We start from the raw sequence: 27724 nt of genomic DNA, 5'->3' as shown, positions 1-27724 counted from the left end.
CATGTCATCTGCTGGTGTAGCTCCACTGTGTTTTACCAAGACCAAAGTTAGCGCATTCGTCTACAAGGAAATTTTACAGCACTTCATGCTTCCCTCTGCCGACAAGTTTTTGGAGAAGGAAATTACATTTTCCAGCAATGACTTGGCCCCTGTCCACACTGCCAAAAGTACCAATACCTGATTTACTAACCATAGTATCACTGTGCTTGATTGGCCAGCAAACTCGCCTGACCTAATCCTCACAGAGAATCTATGGGATATTTATCAAGAGGAAGATGAGAGACACCAGACCCAACAATGCAGATGAGCTGAAGGCTGCTATCAAAGCTACCTGGGCTTTCATCACACCTCAGCAGTGCTACAGGCTGATCGCCTCCATGCCCCGCCGCATTAATGCAGTAATTCACTTGTTTAAAATCATTTTTTCAGTTCGTCTTATATAATATTCTATCTTTCTGAGATAATGACTTTTGGGCTTTCATTGGCTGTAGGCCGTAATCACCAGCATTAACATAAATAAACACTTTCAATAGATCACTCTGTGTGTAATGACTCTATATAATATATGTGATTCCCTTTTTGTATTGAATTACTGAAATAAATTAACTTTTTGATGATATTCTATTTTATGAAGATGCACCTGTATACTTTTTATTAGTATGTATTTTCTTCTTTCCTTTAGTGGCTTAATTTTTTTTTCACTGGTTACTCCTAAAGTTTGTTGCACATGAAAATTTCTTTTATTTTGGGTAATTCCTATAGCTTAACAAATTATCCCCATATGTTTTGGGGGGTGGGTTGTATTTTTCAATTATCTCCTCCTACTACTTTAAACCCACCCATGTTGTTCAAGTCCTAACCCTTGTAAACGTGAGTTTTCTGGAGAGGAGGATTCACTTTCTTTTACTATGTACTCATTTTTTATCTATTGACACCTGATGAAGGTATTGTTATGCGAAACGCGTTATCACTTTTTAATTAATAATAAACTACTATATCTGTCATCCATTTAATGTTAGATCCTTGTCCTGCAAATTGCGAGCGCAACATTCAACGTTTTTCTTTGGTAACATTGCTGGTTGTTGGATTAGCCAGAGGAAGTACTTCACAGCCCTTGTGTGAGGGCATACTGGATCAGAATCACCCTGCCTAGACGATCAGGAGGTTCACATTGTTATATGCCTTCATTTACCTTATCATATGTGAGAGTATATTTTTCTTTCATCAGTCAATTCAATGAAATTACTACTCTAAGGGGCACTTTGCACACTGCGACATCGCAGGTGCGATGTCGGTGGGGTCAAATTGAAAATGACGCACTTCCGGCATCGCATGCGACATCGCAGTGTGTAAAGGCAGGATAATACGATTAACGAGCGCAAAAGCGTCGTAATCGTATCATCGGTACAGCGTCGGCGTAATCCATAATTACGCTGACGCAATGGTCCGATGTTGTTCCTCGCTCCTGCGGCAGCACACATCGCTGTGTGTGAAGTCGCAGGAGCGAGGAACATCTCCTACCTGCCTCACTGCGGCTTCCGTAGGATATGCGGAAGGAAGGAGGTGGGCAGGATGTTTACATCCTGCTCATCTCCGCCCCTCCGCTCTGATTGGCCGCCTGCCGTGTGACGTCGCAGTGACGCCGCACGACCCGCCCCCTTAACAAGGAGGCGGGTCGCCGGCCACAGGGACGTCGCACGGCAGGTGAGTGTGTGTGTGAAGCTGGCGTAGCGATAACTTTCGCTACGCCAGCTATCACCACATATCGCTGCTGCGACAGGGGCGGGCACTATCGCACTCGGCATCGCAGCATCGGCCTGCGATGTCGTAGTGTGCAAAGCCCGCCTTAAGGCCCAGTCACACACAATGACTTACCAGCGATCCCGAAAACGATGCAACCTGATAGGGATCGCAGGTAAGTCGCTGGGAGGTTGCAGGTGAGATGTCACACAGTCAGATCTTACCAGGGATGCAGGAACAATACAGGTCGCAGTAGCGACCTGTATAACGATCTCAGCAGTCACTGTGACCCTGTCACACAGTGTCACAGCGATGTGTCCTGCCCAGCAGGACATCGCCTTTGAAGAAAATGGTCCGGACCATTCTGCAACGACTAACAATCTCACAGCAGGGGCCTGATCGCTGGTAGGTGTCACACATAACAAGATCGCTAACGGGATCGCTACTGCGTCACAGAAACCGTGACTCAGCTGCTATCTCGCTATCGATCTCGTTATGTGTGACAGTACCTTTAGGGTAACATTGTTTTGTCACCTTCCCTATTGAGGGTTTTTTTTGTCTTTCTTAAATATTCAGTGTAATCATCACAAAATGTAATCCCATCACTGTGTAGTCCTCATGAATTTGTATCCTCATCAACCTTTCCCATCTTTGTGCTGATTAAATAGCTAGGTTAAAGGTTAATTTCATGCAATGTTTTCTTTTGGAATATTTGCAAGATTTGTTTTCCAGAGTAATATAATAGAACATTGTATTACGGTCAATCCACTGTATGCCAACTTATGTTCTTTATTGCAGGTAACATCAAATGTAATTACGAAGACAGATCAGATAAAGATCGGTGATTGTTGTATTACCAAACCTGACCACAGATGACTTCTAAAGCCTGACGTTACAGGTTCTGTTTACATCGAAATTGGAGCCTGTCGTACAATTCATTTTCAATATATATATATATATATATATATATATATATATATATATATATATATATATATGTATATATAAAAAAAAAAAGCGCAGCAAATAAAATGAGGGACAGCAAGACAAAAATCCAATAAAGCCCATTGTATTGGACTAGAAAAACATAATTCCTTAATGTAGATGTCATGCAAGTCTCAATAGGGATAACTAGACTCTATTAGTCTTAAGCGGGCTTTACCCACTGCGATCTCGCTAGCGAGATCGCAAGCGATCGTACTCGCCCCCATCGGTTGTGCGACACGGGCAAATAGCTGCCCGTCGCACACAACCTCGCTTACCCCCGTCACACGGACTTACCTGTCCTGCGACGTCGCTTTGGCTGGCGATCCGCCTCCTTTCTAAGGGGGCGGGTCGTGCAGCGTCACAGCGACGTCACACGGCAGCCATCCAATAGAAGCGTAGGGGTGGAGATGAGCGGGACGTAACATCCCGCCCACCTCCTTCCTTCCGCATTGCCGGTGGAGGCAGGTAAGGAGATGTTCGTCGCTCCTGCAGTGTCACACACAGCGATGTGTGCTGCTGCAAGAACGAGGAACAACATCGCTAACGAGAGGTAAACGATTTTTTGTTTTAGGACGACCTCTCCACGGCAAACGATTTTTGCCGCTTTTGCGATCGTTTCAGGTCGCACATAACTATTACATGCTACAATATCGTTAATGACGCCGGATGTGCGTCACAAACAACGTGACCCCGACGATAATTCATTAACGATATCATAGCGTGTAAAGCCCGCTTTACTGTGTCTGAGGACAGACCCTATCCATCCCATGTCTTCCCCTATTAGGGACTTAGGGTAGTCTTCAGGTCACTGAGTGCATAAAAGTCGTCAACCTTCTGACTCAGTAAGTGCAGAGTTCAAAACCTCATGGTGCTAACATCAGCACAAAAATTGAGAGTCGGGTTTCCATGTCATGGGTTTTCATGGTTGCGTCGCTGTATGCAAGTCATACATCACCAAACACAATGCCAAGTGTCAGATGGAGTGGTGTAAAACAACCCCATCTGGACTCTGGTGCAGGGGAAACATGGTCTGTGGAGTGATAGATCATGCTTCTTTGTTCAGCATCTGATGGACAAGTCTGGGTTTGGCAAATGCCAGAACAAAAACAGATTTTCCTGGCTGTGCCAGTTGTGAAGTTTGGTGGAGGGGGGATAATTCCCTAAGGTTGTTTTTCCAGGCCAAAGACATATTGAATAATTGTACGTTTAAATGTTATGGAAATAGTTGAGGGAAGACCTTATTTTGTTCGCCATGACTGGGCCTTAGGGCACAAAGCAAAGACCAAAATGTCATGGTTGGGGGAGTTAGGTGTAAAAGAACATCATACACCTTTTGGATAAACTAGAATAGAGATCACTAACCAGATCTTCTCCTCCATCATCAATGTTTGACCTCACAAATGCTCTCCTGGATGAATGTACTCAAATTCCCACAAACATATCCATAATCTTGTAGAACGTGTTCCCAGAAGAACGAAGGCTACAAGGGCAGGATCAACTCCATGTTAATAAACTAAAATCTCAAAAAGCTCCGTTAGGTGTGAAATGTAAATGTCACAAAACATTTGTCCATTAATGAGCTTTGGACATCCATGAACGCTACCAGTTCACCAATTGTCCTTCCTTTGCCCACTGTCAGCAGGTACTAACCAATGCACACCAGGAACGTCACACAAGACCTGGTGTTTTGGCGATGTTCTGACCCAGTCATTTAGCCACAATTTGGACCTGGTCAAAGTTGCTTATATCCTAACACATGCCGATTTTTCCTGCTTCCAACACAACCATATTAGTTGACTGTATCCTCACAGCCTACAGTATCCCCCCTTTTCGGTGCCTGTAATGGTGCACACATATACTGATGCCTCTGTTGTACAGTACAGACCAAAAGTTTGGACACAACTTCTCATTCAAAGCATTTTCTTTATTTTCAGGACTCTAAAAATTGTAGATTCACATTGAAGGCATCAAAACTATGAATTAAAACACGCGGAATGAAATGCTTAAAAATGTGTAAAACAACTGAAAATATGTCTTATATTCTAGGTTCTTCAAAGTAGCCACCTTTTGCTTTGATTACTGCTTTGCACACTCTTGGCATTCTCTTGATGAGCTTCAAGAGGTAGTCACCGGAAATGGTTTTCCAACAGACTTGAAGAAGTTCCCAGAGATGCTTAGAACTTGTTGGCCCTTTTGCCTTCACTCTGCGGTCCAGCTCACCCCAAACCATCTCGATTGAGTTCAGGTCTGGTGACTGTGGAGACCAGGTCATCTGGCGTAGCACCCCATCACTCTCCTTGTTAGTCGAATAGCCCTTACACAGCCTGGAGGTGTGTTTGGGGTCATTATCCTCTTGAAAAATAAATGATGGTCCAGCTAAACCCAAACCGGATGGAATAGTTTGCCGCTGCAAGATGCTGTGGTATTCATGCTGGTTTAGTATGCCTTCAATTTTGAATAAATCCCCAACAGTGTTACCAGCAAAGCACCCCCACACCATCACACCTCCTCCTCCATGCTTCACGGTGGGAACCAGGCATGCAGAGTCCATCCGTTCACCTTTTCTACAAAGACACAGTGGTTGAATCCAAAGGTCTCAAATTTGGACTCATCAGACCAAAGCACAGATTTCCATTGGTCTAATGTCCATTCTTTGCGATCTTTAGCCCAAACAAGTCTCTTCTGCTTGTTGCCTGTCCTTAGCAGGGGTTTCCTAGCAGCTATTTTACCATGAAGGCCTGCTGTACAAAGTCTCCTCTTAACAGTTGCTCTAGAGATGAGAAGGTGTGTCCAAACGTTTGGTCTGTACTGTATATCGGCAGGGTCGGACAGCTGAATATCTGACTTCAGCACTTGCCATTAGACAGTAACTTGTTAAAGCATGGACCCTGTACGACTTTATTGACATGTGTTCAGCACAGCTCTGAGTCACAGGACAGAAGTGCAGGGAGATGGTTTATTAGTTACAAATCACAAGTAAAAATGAAAATGTTGAAGCACAAAAAGAACAAAGCAGCAGAAAGTTATAAGCAAGGACAGACTGTGACTATGTTATGCAAGAAGACATATCACACTCAGGACGCAGGTTTCTTCTTCCTCCTCTGCCTGTTTTTATTCTTCCAGCTGGCAGGAACTTGTGATGTTTTCTTTGTCTTTATTTTTAGATTTCTTTTGCTCGTATTTTGCTGTCTGATAGATTAATGAAAAAATGTTGTTAGAATTTTTGTATATATAATTCTGTGAAGGCGCACAATGCTTTCTACTGAGAAGCCATAAAATTAAAACTACCTGCCTAATGCTGGGAGGTCCTTCTTACTCCTAAAGGTGTCTTCTGCTATGTGGCACCAAGATGGAAGACTAAGCCTGCGTGCCCACGATCAGTGTTTGCAGTGTTTTGGATGCAGCGTGTTTTCACTGCGTCCAAATAGCTGTGTTGTACAGTACAAGCACAGTGGATGAGATTTCTAGAAATCCCATGCCCACTGTGCGTTTACGGCCCACAGCAAAAACAGACCTGTGGTGCAGCTTTCCGGGCTGCAGCATGTGAATTCTTTGCTGCGGAGTCGCAAGCGTTTTCCATAGAGAGAATACAAGCGAGAGACCGCAGCGCTCCCAACCCTGATCTTGGGCACAGGAGGCTGCGGTCTCCTACGAAGGAGGCTCACGGTACCCTAAAGCGGGTTTTACACGCTACAATATATCTTACGATGTGTCGGCGGGGTCACGTCGTAAGTGACGCACATCCGGTATCGTAAGTTATATTGTAATGTGTGACAGCTACTTGCGATTGAACGTTAAAACGTTCTTCGCATGCAATTCGTTCAATTGCTAAAAATTGAACGTGAGGTTGTTCAATGTTCCCGAGATAGCACACATCGCAGCGTGTGACACCTCGGGAACAATGAACAGATCTTACCTGCGTCCCGCGGCTCCCGCCGGCAATGCGGAAGTAAGGAGGTGGGCGGGATGTTTACGTCCCGCTCATCTCCGCCCCTCCGCTTCTATTGGCCGCCTGCCACGTGACGTCGATGCGATGCCGGACGTTCCTCTCACTCCAGGAAGTGGACGTTCGCCGCCCACATCGAGGTCATATGGAAGAGTAAGTACGTGTGACTGGAAATAATCGTTTGTGCAACACGCTCAACAAATTGAATGTGCCGCACATACGAAGGGGGCGGTTACGATTGCATACGATATCGTATGCTTAATCGTAACGTGTAAAGCAGGCTTAAGTCCTGTAAGTTGCAAACTAGAGTCTCCATGGGCGTTTTTTTTTTTCTTTTCATACACTACATCCAAGAACAATGTTTTATCCCCCAGTTGAAACATTCAAAGACTGCTAATGGCTCTCCCTGGGATCCTGCATACATCATGCATTAAAGCACACCTGTGCTGTGTGGCCGTTGTTTCATGGACGACACATCCAAGCACACTTGTTACTCGGACGAGCTCCACGAGTATCCAAGCACGCTACACTAATGCTTAATCAAGTAATGAGCACATAAACCTATCACTATAAAGGCACTCATATCTGTGATGCAAGTTCACCAGTTGTTTTTCCCTTACGTTGTCCTGTTATAATAAACTGCTTTTGGTAGGTGCTAACCAGTGTGCATACTTCCCAAAAGACCCAATTTTGGAGATGGTTTGAGCAAGTCATCTAACCATCACTTGGCCCTCAACAAAATCACTGACTTATACTCTAGCCTATTTATCCTGCTTTAATGAATTGACTGCTCACTTGCCATCTAATATATACCAGCCCCAGACAGGTACCTCTTCTATTCAAGCAATACACAGTAAAATAAAGACACACACAACTAAACGTAACCAATATATATATATATATATGGGTTGGACAAAATATTGGAAACACCTAACGTTTTGGCATCATAATCTTCGAACATGTTATAAACATGCAAACCGTGACATATGTTAATGTTTTGTAGTTGATTATATGTGTTATGTAATATGTGTATGTTTTATCTTTCAGGATGATAATGCACCAATTCATACAGCTAGAATCGTTAAAGCATGGCACGAGGAACATTCTAATGTAGTTAAGCATCTCATCTGGCCCCCACAATCCCCACACCTCAACATTATTGAGCATTTATGGTCGATTTTAGAGATTAAAGTTAGACGTCAATTTCCGCCACCATCATCGCTCAAAGAGCTGGAGGGTGTTTTAACTGCAGAATGGGCTAAAATTCCTTTGTAAACAATTCACACCTTGTATGAATCTATACCTTGGAGAATTGAGGCTGTAATCGTCGCAAAAGATGGACCTACACCATATTAAACTAACTTTTGTTGATGTTTCCAGGTGTTTTCATTATTTAGTCCAACCCTTGTATATTATACATAATATATATATATACACATATATATACACATTATATATATATATATATATATATATATATATATATACACACACACACACACACACACACACACACACACACACACACACATATATATGTATATATATAGAGAAATGTTCTTCTTTCTACTCCAGAATTGATCTTTCATTCTCAAAATTCTCAGTTCACCAGTTAAAGGGTTTATCCGGCTTATTTTGAGTTTTTTTCATTATTACCCTATTGGGCTACATTGGGGCAGGTAAGTAGATAGTGAGCACTTACCTGCCCTGCTGTCAGCCCCTCTCTCCCGGCTCAGAGTGGTCATGTGACCGCTCCTGCCGCGATTTTGCTGCTTCCGGTCATTTCATGTCAACATGAGCAGAGCCATGTTGACATGCAAATCTGGAAACAGCATGTCACCTCCCTGCTGGGCTGTACAGTGCGTGGAATCCCCGCCCCCCGTCCCTGCACCCTCCCACAGATTCGCCCGCACCCCGTACTCTGCCCACAACCTCCCCCTGTACTGCTGTGGGGTCCGTGACCTGGGGGAGGGGCCTGTCAGCGCCAGCACCAGGCCCCCTGCTCAGGATCGCACATTCAAATGTACCGGCATCACAGATCACAGATGCCGGTACATTTGAAAGCGCTGATGAGAAGCAGCGCAGCGCTGCTTCTCATCACGGTCCCGCTGTCTGTGCTCTCTTCAGCACAGCGGTGACGTCACTACTGTGCTGATATGGCCAGAGCACAGACAGCGCGCGAACGTGCAGGAGCGGCGGGGACCGAGGACGGGTGAGTATGTACTCCCTACATGTGTTCCCTAAGGGGGTAGGGGGGGTCAGTGCAGAGCGCCGTGTGTGCGTGCGGTGCAGAGCCATATGTGTGTATGCGGTGCAGAGCCTGATGTGTGTATGCGGTGCAGAGCCTGATGTGTGTATGCGGTGCAGAGCCCGATGTGTGTATGCGGTGCAGAGATGTAGGGGTGATTTTATATGACAATACAGCACAGATTAGCTTAAACTCAAAAATGTTTGTTATGTCGGACAACCCCTTTAAATCTATCATCAGTGAATACAAATTTACAAATTAACTCAGAGAAGACAGTTGGTGCTCATAAAGTTCTACGGAGGACTGTGTGGTTTCAGAACGTGCAGCACAATGTCTGGGTGTGTATGTTCCTCCTCTCTCAACAGAATTTTATACTGATCTGAGTAATGGGAAAATCTGTCTTTACTGAATTGAGATTTCACCGAATGAAAGATCAGTCCAGAAGAAGAAAGAAGCAGATTTCTCTGATAAGATGTATTCAAAAGTTGCTTATTTTCACATGTACTGTTGAATTATTAAATAATTTTTCTATGCATGTGTCATAACTCACTTTTTGAGGACCCCAGTAACATGGCGGCGAGGACAGCTGCTGCGTTTGTGGTCTTTTTCTCCACACTGAAAGCAGCCCTCCACAGCACTGCCACAGGGATGGTTTTCCAGAGCACATCGGTCGCAAGAGGAACAATGAGCCCACGCTGTGAAATAAGACCCGTCTTGAATTAGCAGATTCTTAGATGTAATTATACACAATAACCCTAAAGTAAAAAGTAAAATGATGCCTCCCCTCCATATTGTAGATGGGAAGGCAGAGGAAGGTACCATAGTGGTGACACAGCAATGCCATGGTTGTATGTAAATCTCAACAACATTTAGATTGTGTTTTCACCTTGATTTGCTGCGGTTCATCAATGAGTTAATTTGCCGAGAATCTTTTGCAGGTGAAACCTAATGAATAAAAGAGTTCCACCTGCCAAAACCTCATCAAAATGTTATGTGTTTTGTTGTGGTTTAAACCACTCTTACCACTAAAAATTCCCAAACCTTTCGGACCGCAAGAGTCAAAGGTCAGTTAGGAAGTGGATGTGGGATAGTTTTGATAGTTTGCTATGAGCAGAAGTCATTATATGAACGATGCCTTAAGCAGGCCATACACATGCGGCGATGGTGGGGTAGATGCTTGTTTGGTCAACTGCTACCACTTCCGACTCAGCACGATTGTCCATTTGTTTTTAATAAAGAGGACAGTGGCTTTATTTCTTGAAGAATAAAATGGTCGTGCATGTGAATTCACACAACTCAACTCTCATTTCCTTGAAATCATCTGTAGGGGAACAGAGGACATCAGATGACCGACTAATCCCACTTTTAACCTAATGTGCATGGGAGCCTTATTCCCATCTTTTTAAATAGATATTGTCAGATAGTGATCGTAAATACAAGCAACTAAGCAATGTACTGCTTATTAAAGAGGTGGTGCACTACAATGTATAGTCGCTACATTGATTTAAAGCTATGAAGAGTCTTTTTCCAAATAACTCACATTTCCAATTCTGCATGTGAGTGGCCCAATCGCTGTCCACTCAGTCCCCATGACGTGACCTGGGATGCAGCGGCCTCTAATGTCCGATTATGTCACGTGATGTCCGGTGATATCACGTCAACTTCTGCAACTGGAAGTTGACCAGGCATCACCGAGGCGAGATCCAAACTCTCCGAGTGACTGGGCTGTGAGGGCAGAGTTTTACAGCATGTCACAACCCAGCATTTTGCGTGCTTGTGGTGCTCTGTTATAGGGAATCTGCAATGCTTTTACTTTGCAGGGCATTAAAGGGAATCTGTCATCAGTTTTGGGGCCTATAAGCTGCGGCCACCACCGGGCTCTTATATACAGCACTCTAACATGCTGTATATAAGAGCCCAGGCCGCTGTGAGAACATAAAAACCAGTTTATAATACTTTCCTAACGGTCGCACAGTTGGCCATATGGGCGTCTCAGTTGTCCGGTGCTGGCGCTGCCTTTTTCGGCCATTTTCATCCTCTTTCTGAAGCTTGTGTGCAAGATGCGCCTACGTCATACACACTTGCCGGTCCTGACTTGAATGCCGGCGAGTGTGGATGACGTCGGACGCGTCATGCACCGCGGCAAGAGAAGAAGGAGAACAAAGATGGCCAAAAGAGGCAGCACCGGAGAATGGAGACGCCCATATGGCCAACCGCGCAACCATTAGGTATTATAAACTGGTTTTTATGTTCTCACAGCGGCCTGGGCTCTTATATAAAGCATGTTAGAATGCAGTATATAAGAGCCCGGTGGTGGCCGCAGCTTATAGGCTGAAAAAGTGGTGACAGGTTCCCTTTAATGAAAGCAGTGAAAAAGAGTGCGCATGATGCTGGGCTGTGACGTCCGGTGAAACTCTCCTCACAGCCCAGTCATTCAAGGAGACTGGGTCCCGCCTCGGTGATGTCAGGTCAACTTTCAATTCCGGAAGTTGACATGAGATCACCGGACATCAGAGCTCACTGCAGCCCAGGTCATGTGATGAGGATGAGCAGAAAGTGATCGCGCCACTCACAGGTAAAATGGACAACAGAAGGTATTTGGAAAAAGCCTTCTTTCCCAGCTTTAAATCGATGTCACTCACTATACATTGTAGTGGACCACCTCGTTTGCGATATTAACACATTTGTTTATAGCTTGTCGTCCTACCACCGATAGCTTGTAAGCACTGTGTAGAAGCTGGTCCAAGATTAGGAGGTATCAGCTTTAGTTATCCTGGCCAGCTCCAGTATTTACAAGCTCAATAGAAAAGGAGTCTGTAATCACCGCACATGTTCTGCTGTCTAGAAGCTGCGGCCATTCTTTAAGGCAACGAGCTGTAAACAACAGAAATGGGTTAACATCTCAAGGATGGATGAAAATTTTAGTAATCAGCAAATTGCAAGACTGCTTAACAAGAATCAGATAATACCCTTCTATGAAGATGGGAATAAACCTTTAACCTGCTCCACGTGACCAATGGAACTAAACCTTCCTGATAAGCAAATGAAATCAGAACTTTAACAAGCGTTGAAAACAACAATAACAGTATATCTATGGGAAAAACAACAAGAAATAACCTAAAACTGATAGAAAAAATAAAAAGATAAAATGTTATGCATTTACTTGACTTTTTATGATGGAAAAAAGGTGAAACAAGTAATGGAATATAACTGTAAAGTGATGTAGAATATGTTGGCGCTATATAAATAAAGATAATAATAATAATAATAGTAATAAAAAAAACAACAACGTATATAAGAAAAGCAGGGTCTATTACAGAATACTATGTTTCGAAAGTGAATTTCGAGAATGTTTCGAAAATGGGATTTCCAAAACTATAATAAATTCAGTAAATTGAATTCATAGTGAAATATTAATATCAATGACTTACATTATGTCTACGGGAAGTTAATGTGAAGAAAACATGATCAGTCAAAAAATACTTTTTATCATATCTTAGGCCCATTGTAAGATCCTAATATACAGACAGGATCACAAAGGCATTTTTCCTTGTCTTGCTCCATATTCAGGTCTCTTTTTTTGGTGAAAAGTTGTCAAATATTTGCAAACGTGAGTAAATGATATAATCCCGGTGAAGTGCTCTCAATCACACACGTGCTGACAGCTCACTGATGTAAGGCACATTTGTATGGAAATTCTTTGTGAATGTGTGAATGGAGGTAGGGCAGGGCTGTGAGGCAAAATGGGATAATGTGCAGTATCTTATAGAAATGTGGTCCCCAAACAGTGGCTGAAAGAACCCCATTGTGTGGCTCACGACTGTTTGTTCAGGCAAGTGTCACTCTCAACTCTATTGGGACATTTTTACTATATAAGAGGACACTCAGAGCATTACTGCTTCATAAGGGGAGATTTTGGTCATTATTAACCCCTTCAGCCCCCAGCCTGTTTTCACCTTAAAGACCGGGCCATTTTTTGCAATTCTGACCAGTGTCACTTTGACAGGTTATAACTCTGGAACGCTTCAACGGATCCAGGCGATTCTGACATTGTTTTTTCGTGACATATTGTACTTCATGTCAGTGGTAAATTTAGGCCGATATGTTTTGCATTTATTTGTGAAAATTTCGGAAATTTGGCGAAAATTTTGCAATTTTCAAAATTTTAAATTTTATGCCCATAAATCTGAGAGATATGTCACACAAAATAGTTACTAAATAACATTTCCCACATGTCTACTTTACATCAGCGCAATTTTTGAGGAAAAAAAAAAAATTTCTGTTAGGAAGTTAGAAGGGTTCAAAGTTCATCAGTAGTTTCTCATTTTTCCAACAAAATTTACCAAAAAAATTTTTTTTAGGTACTACATCACATTTGGAGTGATTTGAGAAGCCTAAGCGACAGAAAATACCCAAAAGTGACGCCATTCTAAAATCTGCACCCCTCATTCTGCTCAAAACCACATCCAAGAAGTTTATTAACCCTTTAGGAGCTTCACAGCAACCAAAGCAATGTAGAAGGAAAAATGAAAATTTTACTTTTTTTTACACAAAAACGTTACTTTAGCCATAAAATTTAGCATTTTCACAAGGGTATCAGGAAAACTGCATCATAAAATGTATCGTGCATTTTCTCCTGAGTACGCAGATACCTCATATGTGGTGGTAATCAAATGTTTGGGCACACAGCAGGACTCGGAAGGCAAGGAGCGCCATTTGAATTTTTGAGTGCAAAATTAGCTGCACTCATTAGCAGACGCCATGTCGAGTTTGAAGACCTCCTGAGGTGCCTAAACAATGGAGCTCCCCCACAAGTGACCCTATTTTGGAAACTAGAGCCCTCAAATAATTTTTCTAGATGTTTGATGTGCACTTTGAACCCCTGGGGGCTTCACAGACGTTTATAACGTTGAGCCGTGAAAAGAAAAATTTTTTTTTTACCACAAAACTGTTGCTTCAACCAGGTAGCTTTTTTTATCACAAGGGTATCAGGAAAAAGTGCACCATAAAATGTATTGTCCATTTTCTCCTGAGTACGCAGATACCTCATATGTGGTGGAAATCAAATGTTTGAGCACACGGCAGGACTCGGAAGGCAAGGAGCGCCACTTGAATTTTTGAGTGCAAAATTAGCTCCTCTCATTAGCGGACGCCATGTCGGGTTTGAAGACCCCCTGAGGTGCCTAAACAATGGAGCACCCCCACAAGTGACCCCATTTTGGAAACTAGAGCCCTCATGGAATTTATCTAGCTGTTTAGTGAGCACTTTGAACCTCTGGAGGCTTCACAAACGTTTGTAATGTTCAGCCGTGAAAATATATATTTTTTTTTTTTACCACAAAATAGTTTTTTCAACCAGGTAGCTTTTTTTTCCACAAGGGTATCAGGAAAAAATGCACCATAAAACGTATTGTGCAATTTCTCCTGAATACACAGATACCTCACATGTAGTGGAAATCAATTGTTTGGGCGCACGGCGGGGCTCAGAAGAGAAGGAGCGCCATTTCACAGCAAAATTGGTTGGAATTATTAGCAGACGCCATGTTGCATTTGGAGACCCTCTGAGGTGCCTAAACAATGGAGCTCCCCCACGTGACCCCATTTTGGAAACTAGACCCCCCCACGCCCATATACAAAAAAAATAGTTTGGCGAAATAAAAAATACAGACGTCAGTAAAAAAAAAAAAAAAGAATAAAAAAAAATATGAGCGCTTGCCACTAAGACCAGTGCCAAATGTGAGAGCAATGCACGAGTCTCGCATCGCATCATCCACTCCAGTCTGGAAGCGAGCAGCTGCACTGGATAATGCGACGCGAGAGGGCGCGGCGGCGGATGGAGGGGCGGCAGATGAGAAAGGGCGCAGCGGATGGAGGAGCGGCAGAGGATGAGAAAGGGCGCAGTGGATGGAGGAGCGGCAGAGGATGGGAAAGGGCGCAGTGGATGGAAAAGCGGCAGAGGATGGGAAATGGCGCAGCGGATGGAGGATGGGAAATGGCGCAGCGGATGGAGGAGCGGCGGAGGATGGGGGGGGTGAGATTGGGGATAGCTACCTTACAGGATGGATCCAGGCAGCAGGATCACAGCAGACAGAAGAGGCAACAGATTGAGGAGGGTGAGAGGGGGCGTAGATGAAGAGGATGGGAGAGAGCAGGCAGCAGATCGGGGAGGGGGGCAGAGTCTGATGGGAGAGAGCGATGGCACATGAGGGGGGGAGGTAGCACATGGAGGGGGGGGGCAGCACATGGAGGGGGTGGGAGAGGCAGCACATGGAGGTGGGGGAGGCAGCTTGCAGCACATGGAGGAGGAGGGGGGGGAGGTGTAGTGGCGGATGGAGAAGGGGCAGCCGATGGAGGAGGCAGCGGCCGATCGGGAACAGTGGCGGCAGATTCGGGGGCAGCGGCGGCTGAAAAAGGTGGGTGCGACGGCGGCGGGGACAGCGGCGTGGCTGGCGATGGCGGCAAGGACAGTGGCGGGCGTGGCGGGGACAGCGGCGTGGCTGGCGGTGGCGATTGGGGACAGCGGCGGGGTGATCGGGTACAACGGCGTGGCTGGCAGTGCCGGGGACAGCGGCGGTGACAGTAGCGGGGAGAACGGCGTGGCTGGCGGTGGCGATCGTGGGCAGCAGCGGGGTGAGTGGCGTGGCTGGCGGTGGTGATCGGGGACAGCGGCGGGGTGAGCGGCGTGGCTGGCGGTGGCGGGGACAGCGGCGTTGCTCGTGGTGGCAATCGGGGACAGCAGCGGGGTGATCGGGGACAGCGGCGTGGCTGGCGGTGGTGGGGACAGCGGCGGTGACAGTGGCGGGGACAGCGGCGTATCGGGGACAGCGGCGGGGCGGGACAGTGGTGGATCGGGGGGCTATAACTTACCGATAGGCGACCGCTCTCCTCAGCTTTCAGGGACGGACTCGGGTCACCGGCACCAGATCCACGGTGATTGGAGAAATCGGCCACAAGACCGGTCTCTCCAATCAGAGCTGGGGGCGGGTGAATCACCTATCACCCAGCTCCAGCCAATGATCAGAGCTACAGCTGCTCTGATCAGGGCTGGATTTCAATGTTCCAGCCATTTTCAATGGCTGGAACATTACAGTGACTGTAATTGGCTGAGCGGCGTTAATCAGCCAATCACAACCTCTGTAGGTTCGGGGAGGAGGCACCACCCCTCCTGAGGTCAGGCAGAGGTCCCCTCCTTCCCGAATCTACTATTTGATTACACCGATCGCACTAACGGGGGCTCCGGGGCCGCGATTTCGCCATGAAGTACTGGGTACGTCATGGGTCGTTTAGCTCCATGTCACCATGAACTTATAAGAGGGCACTACTACTTCTTAAGGGGGCAATCAAGACACCATTAGTTTATCCGGACATTATAACCTTCAAAGGGGCACACACTGCGAAGATTTCTATGGATAGAATGTGAATGTTTCCTTTATGTTAATGGTTTATATACTGAACAAAAATATGAATACAACACTTTTGGTTTTGCTCCCATTTTTCATGAGCGGAATTCCAAGATCTAAGACTTTTTCTATGTAGCCAAAAGGCCTTTTTCTCAAATATTGTTCACAAATTTGTCTAAATCTGTGTTAGTGAGCACTTCTCCTTTATGGAAATAATCCATCCACCTCACAGGTGTGGCATATCAAGATGCTGATTAGACAGCATGATTATTGCACAGGAGTGCCTTATGCCTGCTTTACACGAGACGACCGATTGTGCGATGTCACGAGCGATCGTACCCGCCCCCGTCGTTTGTGCGTCATGGGCAAATCGCTGCCCGTTTCGCACAAAGTCGTGAAACCGCTGTCACACGTACTTACCTGCTGAGCGACCTCGCTGTGGGCGGCGAACATCAACCTTCCTAAAGGGGGAGGGACGTTCGGCGTCACAGCGACGTCAAACAGCCGCCGGCCAATAGAAGCAGAGGGGCGGAGATGAGCGGAACATAAACATCCCGCCCACCTCCTTCCTTCCGCATAGCCGCCGGACACTGCTAAGCTGTGTTCATCGTTCCCGGGGTGTCACACGGAGAAATGTGTGCTACCCCGGGTACGATGAACAACCGGCGCCATTTTAATTAAAGAATTTTTTAAAACTGAGCGACGAGTACACGACTCACGATTTGTGAGCGATACTGCGTCGCTCGGAGGTGTCACACGAGACGACGTCGTGAACGATGCCGGATGTGCGTCACGAAAACCTTGACCCCGACGATGCATCGCACGATAACTCGTCTCGTGTAAAGCCCGCATTAGGCTGGCCACAATAAAATGTGCAGTTTTATAGTATTGGGGGGCTCCAGGGGGGTCAGAAAATGTGTCAGTATCTGGTTTGACCACCATTTGCGAGTGTATCATATACCCTGTACAGTGAAAACCGGGATTCATCCGTGAAGAGAACACCACTTCAACGTGCCAGACACCATTGAATAAAAGCATTTGCCCACTCAATTCAGTTACGAAGGCAAACTGCAGTCAGGTGGAGACCCCGATGAGGACCACAAGCAGCTGATGAGCTTCACTGGGATGGTTTCTGACAGTTTCTGCAGAAATTCTTTATTTAAGCAGCTGATTGTTGCAGCAGCTGTCAGAGGGGCCGGTCTCAGACAATAATGGAGGTGAAGATGCTGGATGTGGAGGTCCTGGGCTGCTGTGGTTACACGTGGTCTGTTTTTGTGAGGCCAGTTGGCTCTACTGACAAATTCTCTGAAATACCTTTGGAGATGGCTTATGGTGGAGAAATGAACATTTAATTCACTTCACAGGCAACAGCTCTGGTGGACATTCCTGTAGTCAGCATGTCAATTGCACACTGCCTCAAAACTTGCGACATTTGTGGCATTGTGCTGTGTGATAAAACTGCACATTTTGGAGTGGCATTTTATTGTGGCCAGCCTAAGGCACACCTGTGCAATACTCATGTTGTCCAATCAGCATCTTGATATTTCACACCTGTAAGGGCAGTTTCACACATCTGGCATTTCGCCGGATTGACGGATCCGGCACACTCCAGTACAGTGTAATGCAGTACAATGGCATCGCGGCAACCTTTGGTCACATGCTGTCATGTGACCGGAGCATGTGACCGGAGCTTGCCGCAATGCCATTGTACAGCAACACTGTACTGGAGTGTGCCGGGTCCGTCAATCCGGCAAAATGCTGGATGTGTGAAATGGCCCTAAGGTGGATGGATTATCTTGGCACAGGAGAAGTGTTCACTAATACACATTCAGACAAATTTGTGAATATATGAGAGAAAAAGGCCTTTTGTGTACATAGAAAAAGTCTTAGATTTTAGAGTTCAGCTCATGAAAAATGGGAGCAAAAACAAGTGTTGCGTTTATGTTTTTGATCGGAATAGCATGGAGGCAAATCCTTAGTGAAAGGAGAGGAAAAGAATTAATAGAGTTGAGCGAGTATCTAACTATTCGCACTCGCTATACTCATAACGGGTACTGTGTAATACTCACATATTCCTTACAAATAGCGTGTACAATGCAAGTCAATGGGGAAAAACTCACAAAGTAATGAGTAACCCAAATGCCGTACTATTCGTGCGAGTAGCAAATAGTGCGGCATTCGAGTTACTCGTTACTTTGCGAGTTTTCCCCATTGACTTGCATCGCACACGCTATTTGGAACGAATAAGCAAGTAGTAAATAGTACTTGTTATGAGTATAGCGAGTATGAATAGTTAGGTACTCGCACAACTCTATTCACAAATAAAACTTTGTGACTTTCATTTTTTGCTACAGGGATCCAGTCAATGGGTCACCTTAACATCAGGTCACCATCTTGATTGTCTCTGTGAGCCGGATTTCACGCGAGCCTTAGCATGTTGTAGAAGCATGTTCTGCAGAAACAGTAATAACCAAGGAATAGTGAATCCGACTGCAAGCTAATCTATTTATATGTGTAAGGGATGTGCCCCTGTATTTTAATAAGCTGTGCCATCTCATGATAATTATTTATAGGTTTTGTATCTGACAGGATATATTTGCGTATGGTTCTTTGGCCCTAATTCCAGGTTCCACCCAATTCCTGTAGACTTTGATGACAACTTGTATGCAAGATTATAAGGAAGTAATTACTAAAAAAAATACTGTAAATCAGAAAATAAAGTTCAGTAGTTACCTCTTACTTTTAGTTTTGCAAATTAACAGGAAGAAATGCTAGCGTGGTACTTACATGGCTTCACACATTTATTACACAGGAGACAGTGTTTCCACGCTCGGCCATCCTAGAAGAAAATAAAGAGAATTTTGTTACTTACCGTAAATTCTTTTTCTTATAGTTCCGTCATGGGAGACCCAGACCATGGGTGTATAGCTACTGCCTCCGGAGGACACACAAAGTTACTACACTCAAAACGTGTAGCTCCTCCCTCCTAGCATATACACCCCCTGCTAGCCAGTCCTAGCCAGTTTAGTGCAAAAGCTGAAGGAGGACATCCACCCACAAGAAGAGACAGAGTAAAATCCGGAAGAACCGGAACCTCTGTCTACAACAATAACAGCCGGTGAAGACACACGGAACAAGAAACCTGCCAACAGGCAACAGGGAGGGTGCTGGGTCTCCCATGACGGAACTATAAGAAAAAGAATTTACGGTAAGTAACAAAATTCTCTTTTTCTTTATCGTTCCTATGGGAGACCCAGACCATGGGACGTTCAAAAGCAGTCCATGGGTGGGAATAAACAGACAACTGAGAAGCAGGCAAACCCAACTTCACAAATGGGCGACAGACGCCTGAAAGATGCGTCTGCCCAAGCCCGCGTCTGCCAAAGCAAGAGCATGCCTTGGATAGAGCTTCGAAAAAGTATGCAGACTAATTCGAGCTGCAGTCTGACAGACCTACTGAGCCGTAGCCTGGCGTGAAAGCCCAAAAGGCACCGACAGGTCTGATCAAATGTGCTCTAATCCCCGGCGGGGAAGGCACTTGAGTACACTTGTAGGCCTCGGAAATGGCCGACCTAAGCCAACGAACCAGGGTCGGCTTAGATGCCGAGAGACCGCTACGCTGACTAGCAGTCAGTACTAGAGAGAGGTGCACCGCCTAATAACGGCGGTGTGAGACACATAGATCCGGGGCGCCCGCACCAGATCCAGGATATGCAACGCTTCCTCAAAGCGATGAACAGGAGCCGGACAAAAGGAAGGCAGGAAAATTGCCCCGGATAAGGTGGAAGCTGTAACCACCTTAGGGAAAAAAGTCCGGAGTCGGACGGAGACCACCTTGTCTTGATGCAAAAGACCAAAAAAAGGGGGTGACTCAGAGAAAGTGCCGCCAGAACTCCCTGGCGGGAAATTATAGCCACTAGAAAGACTACTTTCTGTGAAATATGAAACAAAGAAACCTCCCTAAGAGGCGCAAAGGGGGGTTTCCGGGAACCGGGAGGACCGGATTAAGGTCCTAGGGCTCCATAGGCCGCCGGAAAGGCGGAATGATGTGAGATGCGCCCTTAAAGGAGCGCACCGGAGCCAGCCGGACGATACGCCGCTGGCACATACTGACAGAGCCGAGACCTGTCCCTTAATGAGGGATAGTCCTAGCTGTAGACCGGACTGTGGAAGGGACAGGAGGGTCGGCAAGGCTAAAAAGGTCCAAGGACACTTTGGAGCTCGAGTCATAGCGGAGATGACTTCAGGAAGGATACCAGAAGTCGCCAAGATCCAGGACTCAATAGCTACGCCGTCAATCTGAGAATCCAGAATTCTGACGGAAAAAACTGACCTTTTGAGAAAAGGTCTGGACAGTCCGGAAGATGCCATGGCAACCTAACGGACAAAAGGAGCAGGTCAGGGTACCAAGCCTGCCTGGGTCAGTCTGGAGTAAGAGAATGACCCGACGGCCCCCTTTACTGATCTTGCGCAGGACTCTGGGCAAGAGGTAGAGACGAAGCTGGGATCAAACATGAGCCAGTGTGTCTACCGCAAAACCTGAGGATTGTGGACCACGGTTGGACAGCTGAAATAGTATGCCTCGCAGTTTTGACATCTAGGATGTGGGCTGCGGATACGGTGGACTAGGAGTCCCTTGTCCACTGAAGAATGTTGAGGCGCCAAGATTGCCAGGCGGCTGAGTGTCCCGCCCTGGAAGTCGATGTAGGAAAACGCTGTCACGTTTTCCGACTGGACTCGAATGTGCCTAGCCGCCAACAGATGGTGAAGGCTTAGAGAGCTAGAAAAAGAGCTCTGATTTCCAGCCTATTGATCCAGAGGGCTGATGCGGACAGAGTCCAAGCGCCCTGCGCTCCACGGTGGAGATATACTGCTCCCAAGGCGGAAAGACCAGCACCCTGGTGAGGATCACCCGGGACGGGGCCAGGAAGGAGCGTCCCTGAGACAGAGTGGCCGAAACCACCACTGAAAACGAGCCCCTGGTCAGTGGCAAAGCCACCACCCCGTGGAAGGAGGGAGTTCGCGTGTACAGCGGAAAACATCCAGTCTCAGAGGACGCAGGAGAAACTGGGCAAGGAATCGCTTCCATTGACGCCACCGTCTGACCAGCACCTGTATTTGGTGTCTGATAGAACGACGTCGACCGCCAGCGGAGGGACTACTGATCGACTAAGAGCAGCTTCACAAGAGCCGACAGAGTCTCGAATTGCGTCCCTGAGAACCTCTGGTTCGAAGTCAGAGTGGACTTGAACAGAATGACAAGCCACCCAGATAGGTTAGAGTGGCGAGAGTAAGCGAAGTACTCTGCTAAGAGTCTGCACTGGATGAAGCCCCGAGAAGAAGGCCGTCCAGGGCAAACGATCACTGCCAATCCCTAGGGGTGCAGGACCTTAATCACAGCAGCCCCAATGAGAATACTCGAGGGGCCGTGGCTAACCCCAAGGGAAGAGCCACGAATTGGACCACTCCGATGGCAAAACGTAGTCAACGCTGGTGTGAAACTGCGATTGACCCCTGCCGAAAAGCATCTCTGATGCCGATGGCTGCTAGGGAATCTCCTTGGGTTCTTGATTGATCCGGTGAAAAAAACACACGGAACAAGACCGAGGCTCCATGTGAAAACGCCACACCTGACCATGCTGAAAAAGCTAAAGATCTAGGTCGGAAGGCACCGCCCTCTTCGGGGACTAGAAATAGATTTGAACAAAAATCTCAGAACGGTTCCCAGTCGAGAACCGGTACAATTACTCCATTGGCCTGCAAGAAATGCCACGGCCTGTGAGAAGGCGGCGGCCTTGGAGCCGGGAGGTGACAGAAAAAAATCTGTTTGGCGGGTGGACAGAAATCCATCCTGTAGCCATGGGAGATATGATCTCGCCCCCACTGAACGGAGACGTGGTAGAACCATACGTCGCCAAGTGGAGAGAGCCTGCCACCGACCAAGGAGGTGGTTGGCGTGGCTAGATAGCTCGGAGGAAGCTGACTCCGTGGTAGCATCTCCTGCGGTCTTTTGAAGACGCAGCTTCAAGCTATTTGGTTCTATGAACCAAGGCCGAGCTAGAGGACGATCAGATGGAGGAACGGAAACCACCAAAACCTCAACTGATTCCTGTCCTGGACAGGTTCCCTGGTTTAGGTTTGTGGCAAGGAAGAACTCTCCCCGCCAAGAGCTTCCTGAATTTCATCCAGTTGGTTCCGAAGAGACTGGTCCCACCAAAGGGGAGCCCAGCAAGGAACCCCTATAGAGGCATCTGCTTTCCATTACCGAAGCCACAGGAGCCTGCGGATAGCGAGGAAAGTAGGCAAGACCACCGCCGTGCGGTGTCCAGCATGGCAGACCTGGCATAGGATGAAAAGACTGAAGTCTGGAAGTTCAGGCAACCGTTTTGGGCATAGAGTCCCTGTGAGGGAATGCATCTCCTCCAGACAAGCAGAGAAGGTACAAAAGAACCGCACTGCCGTAAAGCTGAGGAGAACGAAGCTGCTGCCGCCCCAATACCGACTTGGCCCAAGGACAACCGGGCGGACCGCAAAACCTTAAGTGAGGAGCTAACAGCCACTGACATAACGGTCCGGGCTGAGCCACCTGAGGTGACTGAGCCCACTTCTTGACCACCATTGGTGGACAGGGGAAACACAGTCCTCAGAATCACGCTTCATGGGAAGCGACTGTCAGAGCGGACCCTGGGCTTGGTCACAGGGGCCTGAAAACTGGAGTGGTTAAGGAACACACTTTGTGTTCTCCTAGGTAAGGTAACTCCGGCGGATTGGGGTCCAGTACAAAATTAATGTACCGTGGGAGCCCTATAGAGGTGCCGTCAGCCACTGATACAACTATCCGGGCTGAAAGTCTGGACACTGGAGGGGCCACGTTTGGCGAATGAGTACACTCCTTGACCACCTCTGATGGGAGGGGGAAACAGGCCGCAGAACCCCGCTTTGGGGTCTGCAGGACAGGCTGTGAGCTTGGACGCAGCAGGCTGAAAACTGGAGTGGTTAAAGAACACACTCCTCGTCCTGTTAAAGGTATACTGATGCCTTTCTGCCAGCGGGGAATACTCCCCTGATACGGGCGGATGGAGGTCCAGTACAAGTATAATGGACGCAATCCAATCATTCGGCTCTGCGTCACGTACGGACGGATCAATGTACATAAAGTAGCGTCCGAGCCCCTGGTAGAGACATCCTCCTCGTCCAGTGAGTCAGCTCGTAATCGGAGCTGCGGGACGGGGAAGGACAGGGGACCCTGTGTCTCCCTGTCAGGAGGACGGGGTCTGAGCCCAGAAGGAGAGTCCTTTGTGAGCTTTATTGAGCGAGCTGAAGCAGAAAACGCCCTGAGAGGGGAGCTGCATGCTCAGCAGATGCCAGGACAGCCGACCCCTGGAAATAGGATTCCCTCAGGGGTCAGCCACCGAAACCGGAGCAGATGGAGGGGCCACTAATTAGCAATCAATCGGCTCTGCCTCCAAGCTGAGGGGCCACCATGGTTATGAGCTCGGTACAGCCGTACGAGACTACCTGCAGTGCATAATAAAAACAACCTGCAGCCCTGCTCTGTGAGACATGCTGCAGAGGTGGGGGCTCTGTCAAGACTGGCCCCCAGCATATATAAACCGATAAAACAAGCAGCTGCACAACCGGAGGTTGTGGCTGCCAATCGTTTAAACAGACATGTCTGTGCCCCCTGGTCCCTCAGCCCAGGTCCCCACTTGTCACACTGTGGAATCTCTGTGCCTATGCAGGCACAGAGAACGCCGAGAAAATGGCGACCGGAGCGAGGAGAGGGGGCGGGGCCTACTCTTAGAGCGGCAAAAGGATTCCCTCAGTGAGGTAGCCAGGGGAGGGAATCCTTCCTCAATGAGGAGTGTCCCTTCCCTTGTGCTGCGCAGCCGCTGGGCGGAGCTACACTGCCTCTCTGCAAGACTGACATGCAGAGACAGTGGAAACCGAAACTAGGCCTCAGGCGAAGCCGGGGCCTAGAGTAAAACATGCGGCCGGCGTGCAGGCACCATCGGCGCGGTTCTCCAGTGAAAACTGGAGAACCGGCCGGAAATGTTAACACCAAACATAAAACACACTCCCCCAATAAATAAACATAAAGGACCCCTGGAAAGACCACTTTCTGTGGTAATAACGTCTCATATACTTAGCTTGAGACGCAGGTTGCCAGGTTCCTGGGGGATGATAGCTCCGTCCAGCAGGGTCCTGCAAAAGGGCTGCGGATGGAGACCGGTCTCCTGCAAAGCAGTGAGAACCGTGTTGGCTCCCACTTCAAGCCAGAGCCCCAGCATGGGATGGTGAAGGAGCGCGGCATGAAAGGGATACAGCCCTGAAATCAACCTTAACAGCACCGCCCAGTGGGGTGAGAAGGGACATGCCGGGAGTCCAGACTGGACCCGCTTTTCTTCCAAATCTTTGTCCAAAAGGAAAAATCAAAAATCAAAATCAGAGAATGCATGTGTGTGTGATCCTCCTGAAACACAAAGCATGAAACTGGCTAGGACTGGCTAGCAGGGGGTGTATATGCTAGGAGGGAGGAGCTACACGTTTTGAGTGTAGTAACTTTGTGTGTCCTCCGGAGGCAGTAGCTATACACCCATGGTCTGGGTCTCCCATAGGAACGATAAAGAAAATTACATTTACATGCGCCCTCGTATATTCTTTTTGGTATCAACTGCAAGGGAGAATTAATTTCAGGTTAGATATGTAAATAAAAAAAATCCTGGGTAGGGATTAAAGCCCTCAGACATTAGACTAAAAAGGGCCACGCCTGCCGATATCAACGGGCCTGGTTGACATGTGTGGGGGTGCCGACCAAGTGATCTTTGGGGAGATGCCAATCGGTCCTGTCTGATTATGGACTGTTGATCATTTGGTTCTCCTTGAGATAAGATGGCGGCACAGAAGTCTACCGTAGGCTCTCTCATAGGGAACACAGGAGCACTTGGCCAAGCAAGCACTCCTGTGTATAGGAGAGACAGTAGACATGGCATAGTCCCCGGTCCAGATGGCTGCAGGCTGGCAGCTCCTAGACCCAACTCTTCCACACATGGGAGCGTTCGTGCTTCTGTGTTCTCTATGAGAGAGACGATGCTATCATCATCATCTTTGATGATGACTAATTTCTTAAGGCCCAGTCACACACAACAACTTACCAGCGATCCCGACAACTATACGACCTGATAAGGATTGCTGGTAAGTCGCTGGTGAGATGTCACACAATCAGACCTTACCAACGACGCAGTAACGATGAGCGACCTGTATAACGATCTCGGCGGGTAACGACCCTGTAAGGGGGCCATTGGTAGGTGTCAAACACAGCGATACGTCCTGCCCAGCAGGACATCGCTTTTGAAGAAAATGGTCCGGACCATTCGGCAACGACTAGCGATCTCACAGCAGGGGCCTGATCGCTGGTAGGTGTCACACATAACAAGATCGCTGGCGAGATCATTACTACGTCACAGAAACTGTGGCTCAGCAACGATCTTGTTAGTGATCTCGTTCTGTGTGACGGGACCTTTAGTGAACAAAGGATCAGCAGTCCAAAATCAAACATGCTGGGTCCTTATCTCCCTGACATTGTCTGGGAGATTAGGGGCCCCCATACACATTAGACTCTGAGCAGAATGGGTCAAAATTGGCAGGTTTGGCCGACATTAGTCTAATTTGTATTGGGACTTATGCAGTTCATTATGGTTATCTGAGCTCTGTTGTGTTGCGAGCCATGCACCTGTGTGACCATCAGACAACCAGGAGAGATCTTCATAAGCAAGAACTAAGGCTTCTAATTCCATATCTGCAAGCAGAGATCTTGAAAACTAACTAATATGTTTAGAATTACACATATTTTCATTACACAAAAAATAAAATCAATGATTTAATTTTTGTCTTTACAACCGATTTTCAAATAGCTTAGTTACCATTAAAGGAAACCGGTCACCTACTCACCTACGGGGCAACCCAGTCCGATGGGCGTTGCTGGTCTTGACTCAGCGTCTCCTCTACATTTACGATTGCCAATTTCAGTCTTGCTTTGTGTGGATGATACGTTCTACGTCATCCACACAGTGACCTCCATTCTGCTCCTGCGCACTTCTCTCTGCCCTGCTGCAGGCATAGCAAAGTATAATAATACGCTGGCACGGAGAAAGGACAGAGAACATCAGAGCATGCGCACTAGAATATTTTGATTAGCTCTCGGCAGGGCAGAGAGAAATGTGTGCACTCAGGAGTGCAATTGGAGGACACCATGTGGATGACATAAAACGTGTCATCCACACGAAGCAAGAGGGAAGACAGTGATTGCAAAGATAGAGGCGGCGCCAGGTCAAGACCAGCGACGCCTATTGAACCACCCTGACCGCAAGTGAGTAGGTGACAGGTTCCTTTTAAAAAAATTATAGTGACAGGCTCTCCGGGTACCGTTCTAACTGTAGATCCGAAAATGAGGATGTAAGATAAATGCCATTACCTTTGAGGGGCACGAATTGCAGATTTCACAATGCTTATTTTCAGAAGACACGTATCTCTTGCAGACGGAGCAGAACCTAGATTGTCAAACAATGCAAGGGCCAAGATAAAAAGTATATATATTTACATTTAAAATCTGAGGTTGTGAGTACATTTATGAAAAATATAAATATAGCAACAAGAGAAAATATATAATATAATTAGATAAAAAAAAGTCAAAAGGAGTGGAGGAAGTAATGACAGGAACAGACTCAGGGATAGCAGCCTGCAATCATGGAGACAAGAAGCAAACATCAGTCTTCATAGGAGCTGCAGACGCCAACAGAAGGCGTTTAAGTTTTGATTAAAAATATTTTTGTTTTAAAATGTTTAAAGGGGAGGGGTTTTCTCACTAACAAAGTTCATTTCAAAATTGTTATTAATGAATAGATCTCGGAATAATAATCATTTCTACAATTGGATGCGTTTAAAAAAAATGTTCCTCTGCTGAGATATTCTTATATATGTGTCCTGCTGTGTACTGTGTAATGGCCGTGTCTGACCGTACAGGGACATGGGTCTGATGGCTCCTGGGCCGGGGTGAAACAAGAGTATAAAGACAGGGCAACATAACGGGGGGAAGCCAGCACTGCCTGAGAATGGCATGCAAAAAAAAATTTTTTAGTGTAAATTCACAAATATTCGAACTGTACTATAATGCAAATTGAGATTTTTAGCAAAAGATTGATGAATAATTTGAGCCGCCCCTGCCAACGTCAAGGCAAATCTCTACTCTATATTTATATTTTCATTGTGCCATACGGCTAACTAATTAAATTAAAAGCAGAACCATATTAAAGCAACACATACGTATACCTTATACCGTGTTTTTCCAAAAAATAAGACCTCCCCCAAAAATAAGCCCTAGCAGGGATTTTCAGCATTTTCGGA

The 27724-nt window shown here is 46.7% G+C and overlaps 1 protein-coding gene across 2 annotated transcripts in view; it reads right to left on the bottom strand.

The window, feature by feature from the left end:
* Positions 1-5663: 5663 nt before the first annotated feature.
* The window catches only part of ZCCHC4 (zinc finger CCHC-type containing 4), a 99993-nt gene continuing 77932 nt past the window's right edge, over positions 5664-27724 (bottom strand). The window contains exons 10-13 of one of the 2 annotated variants that reach the window (XM_075333711.1): positions 26796-26871; positions 19109-19160; positions 9472-9616; positions 5664-5916 (exon numbers count right to left, since the gene is read on the bottom strand). In XM_075333711.1, coding sequence (XP_075189826.1) covers positions 5802-5916; positions 9472-9616; positions 19109-19160; positions 26796-26871 — 388 coding nt within the window. In that variant the 3' untranslated portion in view covers positions 5664-5801. The remainder of the gene's footprint in view (positions 5917-9471; positions 9617-19108; positions 19161-26795; positions 26872-27724) is intronic. The other variant, XM_075333714.1, reaches the window with a different exon arrangement.

This window comes from Anomaloglossus baeobatrachus, chromosome 1, assembly GCF_048569485.1.
Source record: "Anomaloglossus baeobatrachus isolate aAnoBae1 chromosome 1, aAnoBae1.hap1, whole genome shotgun sequence".
Lineage (NCBI taxonomy): Eukaryota > Metazoa > Chordata > Amphibia > Anura > Aromobatidae > Anomaloglossus > Anomaloglossus baeobatrachus.
The sequence above is the reverse complement of the archived record's forward strand: the minus strand, read 5'-3'. Positions and strand labels throughout refer to the sequence as shown.